Here is a 5,670-nt window from a genome sequence, read left to right as displayed (position 1 = left end):
CGGGGCTCCTGCCCCCCCACTCGGCCAGCGGCAGGCCTGGAGGGGAGCCCGCCCCCGTTAGAGCTGCAGGAGGCCGCGCCAGCAGGAGAGGGCCGTGCGCCTCAGGTACAGGCTGAGCCCCAGGAGCCGGGCCCGCAGGTCGTCCAGGGCCAGTGCCACGGGCTTGGCTCGGCCACAGCACAGACCCAGCACCAGCACCAGCAGGACGCACACGGACAGCCGAAGGAGCAGGGAGCCGCCTCGGGGCCGCAGCCGGCTGGGCGCTGGGGTGGGGGTGGAGGGGACCCGGTGAGCCCCTGCCCGCAGGCCTGGCCCCACAGTGAGGACCCCGCGGGGCTCCCTCCTCCCTGCAGGACTGGTGGGGAGGCTGCAGACAGAGCGAGTGTCACCCCAGGTGTGGGCTCCCTTGGCGTGGGTCCCTGGGTGTCTCGCAGGGTTCCCACGGGAAGTGGGACCCCCCGTCCTCGCCTGGGGCCTCTGCCAGTGTTGGGAGGGTTCCGAAGAGCCTCCCGTCGGCTGTGGCCCGGCACCCTCCCTGGGGGACAGGGTAGGGGGGAGTGACCACAGAGGGGCGCAGTGTGTCAGGGTCCTGGCTAAGAGAGTGACCTTGCCAGGGTGGGGCGGGGGGCCCTGCTGGAGGCCCCGGGGGTGTGCGAGGGTTCAGACTCACCCCTGGTGGTGGCGGTGGCCGTGGTGGTCTCTCTGCAGGCGATGTCTGGGAAGGAGAACGGAGGGTGGGCTCGGGTAGGGGGAGACCCCGCCGGGAGGTGCACGTGGCCTCCGCCTGTCCAGTGTCCGCGGGACCCCGCATCTCACGGCCACCCCGCAAAGCTCCCGGAGATGGGCCGAAGCAGGTACAGCCGCCCCGTTCACAGATGGGAGGTCCACGCCCCCCTCCAGCTCCCCACACATCTCCCAGGGCCCCTCCCAGCCTCACGGCTTCAGGCTCCGGCTGCCAGAACTCGGGGAGCCCCAGAGGCTAGGTGCTGCTCTCAGAGCCTGTGGGAGTGCAGAGAGCGGTGGCCCCGTGGTGGCTCGGGGGGGCCTGCAGGGGTCCTGGGGCGGGACCGTAGGGGCTGGCACTGGGAGAGGGCTAGGCAGGACTCTTGCTCCTGTCTACCCCCCACAGAGCACCGGGGAGCCCCAGGCCAACCCCCAGACCACCTGGGCCCTGATTCCCCACCCGCTGAGTCTCTGCTGGGCTGCTGGGAAGCTGCCAGGGGAGTGCAGAGCTGAGATTGTGGGGGCGAGTGCTGGACCCAGGAGGGACGGGTGCAGAGAGCAGGTGTGAGGAGTCCCGTGAGTGCCACAGGGCCCTCGGGAGAGAAGCTGAGACCTGGACGGATGTTTAGGGCGGGCCGTCTGGGGAGACACCAACATGTGCCGCTGGTGAGTTTTCCCCAAGTCGCTCGGCAGGTCTCAAGAAGACCTTGCTTGGGGGTGGTGTCGGGCGGGATCGAGGAGGCCCCGTGTGTCCCATGGTCCGGGCTTCTAGTGTCACCGGCCCTTGCTTCGACCCAACGGAACAAGGCAAAGCGGAAGGGATTCTGCAGCTGAGGGGCAAACCCCAACCAGCTGACTTTGAGTCCATCCAAAGGGAGAGTATCTTGGGTGGGCCTGGCCTCATCAGGGAAGCTGTGTAAACAAGAGGGGGTGTCCGCTCCTGGTCTCGGAGGCGCAACACTGTGGGTTCTACAGCTGCAAGGAAGCAAAGTCCACAAACAGCTCTGTGAGCTTGGACCAGGGCCCCGGCCTCCGCTGGGAGGTGGTCCCGGCCCACACCTGGTTGGCCGCTGTGGGAGACCTGAGCAGAGGACCGGCTACACCGAGCCTAGACCCCTGACCCACGGGGTTACTGTGATAATAAACATGGGCCGCTCGAAGCTTCTGAATCTGCGGTAACTTGTCCTGGGGCGGAGCCGGCTCATACAGGGGCCGGTCCCACGGGCAGGCCTGCGGCAGGGCCAAAGGGCCAGGGGAGGAGAGGGCCGGTGGCGGGGTGGGGGGCTCGGGGCTGGGGGAATCCGGGAGGTGGAGAGTGAAGGGCGCAGGTGTGGGGGCAGCGGGAGGCGTCCAGTGCTGATGGGAAGAGTGGGCGGGGCACTGCCCACTGCCCTCCCTGCACTGGCCCCCACTGGTCGCTCAGATTTGTTTTTTCCTGCCGGTTCCTGTTTTCGTGACCGTTACTCTGTGTCTAGCCTGAGCCGTGGGCCTGGGTTTTACTGGGGTTTTGTCTGTGGAGACAGGACAGGGGGCAGTGGTCCCTCCCAATGGCCCCCCGTGCGGTCCTGGGCCGTGTGTCCCCCCCCCCGCCCCATGCCTGCTCGCCGTGCTCTGTTCTTACAGTGGACGGCCGCCTCCGGGGGCTCCCGGAACCGCACCCGCCTCGAGGTCCTCTGTGGCTCGGCCCCGTGGCCGCGGCGCTGTGGCCGGCTCCGCCTCAGGATGGAGGGGGGGCACTGCCTGTCGCCCTCCTGGGACAGGGGTGGGAGGCAGAGGGAAGCAGGCAGAAGTGAGCCCCCGGGGGCCGGAGACAAGGTGCCCTGGCCAGGATCCCTGCTGCCGCTGCCGAGTTTGTGCAGAGGGATGCACTGGGGCGGGGGGTGGACCCGCTGGGGGGTGCGTGGAGACCCCATGGACGGGTCCCACCTGCTGCCCCTGCCTGGTGGCCTGACCCCAGGGGCTGGTACCAACCCCAACAGGGCCCTTAGTGATGCCAGTGACGATGACGGTAACTGAATGTCCACCAAGGGCCGTCTTCCTGCCCGAGCTGCTACACGAAACCTCGCTGAGTCTTGGAACGCTGGCCTCCAGGCCTCCGCTGTGCCGGGCACCACAGGGGAGGCCGGGCGCTGAGCCAGGTCTGAGCTCCGTGCCTGGCCTGTGTCACACAGTGGGCCTCTCACTCACCCGTGGCCACCGGGAGGGCTCTGGGCGTGAGACCCGCGCTGGAGGGGGATAGAGCCTGGACACAGGTGCCTGCGCAGGGGCTGCCCTCCCCCCCACGCTGCGTTTGGAATGTAGAGTTGCTAGACTGCTCTGAGCCTCAGTGTTCCCACCTATGAAATGGGGACAACAGGCTGTTCTGAGCTGAGTACACCCATTTTGAATGGCTCCTGGCTGGGAGGTCCCGGCCACACAGAGCTTGCTGCTGGCCTTCTGGGGGACATGGGACCCACCTAGTCCTGGGGTTGGCCCAGCTCATGGCTGTCCCCTCCCCTCGGCTGGGACTCCTGTGCCCGTGGCCTGCCGCCAGCCTGGCCATGAGCACAGAGGCTAGGTGGGGACTCAGGTCTGAAGTTGGTCCCCATTTGCCCTGGCCTGGGCCTGTCCCAGCTGCACCCTCACAGGCCGTCCTGGTCCTCCTCTCTCCACCCTTCCCCACTCGCAGGCCCTCCTCCCTGAGTCGCAAGATGACCTCGCTGGGCAAGCCTCTGGACTTGTTGCTGCCTTTCTCCAGAGCCCGCCATGGCTCCCGCTTCCTCTGCCTCGCCAGCACTCTCTCCTGGCCCAGCCTGCCTGCAGGGCCGTGGCCTTGCTCCTCTGCGTATGACAAGTGTCCCCCACTAGGGGCCTCTAACCTTCTCTGCCAGACGGAATCTTTAAAGAGCCACCAGCCCCCCAGATGATTTCCTCTCCTGGGAGTCCTGGGGCCAGGACAGCTCAGACAAGGACAGGGACCGTGCCTCCTGCCTCTGCTCCCCCTTCCCCAGCCCCAGCGGGAGCCCTGAGGGCTGACCCTGGTGCACTTGGCCTTGGGGTCCCGGGATCAGGGCTTGTCCAGGACCCCCAGGCTTACCCTCCCTGCCCTGGGCATTGGCCAGCCTGGAGCGGCCTCTTCCTTCTTCCGGGTGTGGTGTCGCGTCTCTGGCCGGGAGCTGGGGCTCAAGGCTTGCCCTGCGGGCTTCATTTACTGGAACATGGCCCTGAGAGAAGCAGAGATGCTGTTACTGTCCGAGCGGCCCTGGTAGGAGTAGGTGCAGGGCCCAGCAGCAGGCGCGGCTCTCCTGCCAGTGCTCCCAGTGCCCTCGCCAGCTGCGGGCGCCCCCCACCCCCATCAGCTTTGGTGGCCGCGCTGGGTTCCACGCTGCCGCCGTCCGTGACTTACAACCAGCCGCTGGCACTGGGCGCTCCAAACGGGTGCGCTGACCACGTCCCGTGCCGTGTTCGGAGGCGTGTCGGGGAGACTCTGGGGTGGGAGGGAAGGGGTCCGGGGCCAGGCGTTGTTGGGGCTGTGTGGGTCTGGGAAGGCTGCCCCAGAGGGTCTCCTGCTCCGCGAGGGGCTGGAGCTGGTGGGGCCCCTGCCGACTCTTGTTTGTCTGTCCGTCCGTCCCTCCCCAGCCCAGGTTTAACTTCCTTACTCACTAGCTGTAAGGAGGTGCCTCCCCAGGTCCACTGTGAGCCCGTGACGGCCTAGCACCGTCCTTCCCAGCTGTGGCCCCTCTCGGGGGGACTCTCGTTCCCTGGGAAGGTTCCTGACTTCTGAGACCAGCCCCGCCTCTGCTGTGGGCACAGACCGCGCCTGGGGCCCGAGTAAGTGAGGCGGGGCCCTGAGCACGAGTCCTTCGAGGGTCCCGAGTTTCGGCCCCCCCTCCGTGTACATGTGGGGAAATTGAGGCCACATGGACACCAGGGGAGTCTCTGCCCCCCCCAGAGAAGGAGAGGAGTTGGGGTCAGCACAGGGGACCCTGCTCGTCTTTATCCCGGCCCAGGTCCTCCCTGGCTCCCCGGTCTGGTCCTTGGACAGCCCTGCCCCTTCTGCACACGGCGAACGGCGGGGTTTTGTGAGGCACGTCCCTGTCTTCTGCCGTCCAAGGACCCCACCCCGTGTCCAGGGCTGAAGCGGAGGGTCCCACATGGTCCCCGCACAGGCCGTCAGGGTCCCCCAAGGGCAGCCTCAAGTGGGGAGCGGGGCCCATGCAGGCTTCCCTGGGGAGACGGCGGGGTACTGAGCGCCTCGCCCGGTGGCGCGGGCACCACAGCCGTGCGGAGCCTGGTGACGGCGGCGACCCGCTCCGGGCAGCTTCAGTTACTCTAATGCGAGTGATTTTCTCCTCCTTAGCATCAGGTTTTTATTGCAAGCGGAGTCAGGGAAGGAGCCTGGAGCCCAGGGAGGGGGACACGGCCGGGAGGCGGCCTCCCAAGAACGTGTGCCGGTCCCTCAGGCGAGGAGCCAGGCCTGGGGAGGCTCGCGGAAGGCCCCGCTCGGAGCCCTGCAGCGCCCCGCCCTTGCCTGGGACTGGGGATGGCGCCGTGCGAGCGCGTGCACGTGTGTGCGAGCGTGCGGGTGTGCCTGTGCACGCGACTGTGCACGTGTGTGCGGGGCGTGTGGCTGTGAGTGTGGGTCCATGTGCACGTGTGAGAAAGTCTGCGTGTGCTTGTGTGTACGGGCGAGTGTGTGTCCTCGTGCGTGCACTGTGCCATCTGTCCACGTGGGCACGAGTGTGCTCTGCACATGGAGCACCCCTGAGTGTGTAAGCGCGGGCGTGTGATCACACAAGCGTGTGGGTGCGTGCCGTGTGCATGAGTGTGTCTGAGTGCACATGCGTGTGTGTGTGGTTGTGCAGCGTGTCCGTGGGCGTGTCCGTGGCTCCGGTGCGGGCCGCCGGGTGGGTCCCGCCCGCTTCCTCACAGGCCCTGTGTGACCTGCGTGACCTTGGAAGGCCCCCT

The 5,670-nt window shown here is 67.6% G+C and overlaps 1 protein-coding gene across 1 annotated transcript; it reads right to left on the bottom strand.

Annotated features, from left to right (window-relative positions):
* On the bottom strand, positions 1–4,052 carry C6H14orf180 (chromosome 6 C14orf180 homolog). Its single transcript, XM_046009590.1, has 4 exons — positions 3,800–4,052; positions 2,345–2,474; positions 671–715; positions 1–263 (listed from the first exon to the last, which is right to left on the bottom strand). The coding sequence occupies exons 1-4, from the start codon at positions 3,908–3,910 to the stop codon at positions 58–60; spliced, it is 492 nt and encodes a 163-aa protein (XP_045865546.1). The 5' UTR covers positions 3,911–4,052; the 3' UTR covers positions 1–57.
* Between the last annotated feature and the right edge of the window lie 1,618 nt (positions 4,053–5,670).

This window comes from Meles meles, chromosome 6 (assembly GCF_922984935.1).
Source record: "Meles meles chromosome 6, mMelMel3.1 paternal haplotype, whole genome shotgun sequence".
NCBI lineage: Eukaryota > Metazoa > Chordata > Mammalia > Carnivora > Mustelidae > Meles > Meles meles.
Note: the sequence above shows the minus strand (reverse complement) of the source record. Positions and strands in the feature narration are given on the sequence as shown.

What these genes read in the sequence shown, in the direction of transcription:
- C6H14orf180 (XM_046009590.1), bottom strand. Translation starts at nt 3,910, where the DNA reads ATGAAGCCCGCAGGGCAAGCCTTGAGCCCCAGCTCCCGGCCAGAGACG. An exon ending in CAATGCCCAGGGCAGGGAGG is followed by an intron (nt 2,475 to 3,799) that starts GTAAGCCTGGGG and finishes CCCCTGTCCCAG; the next exon opens with GAGGGCGACAGGCAGTGCCC. An exon ending in CCCGGAGGCGGCCGTCCACT is followed by an intron (nt 716 to 2,344) that starts GTAAGAACAGAG and finishes TCTCCTTCCCAG; the next exon opens with ACATCGCCTGCAGAGAGACC.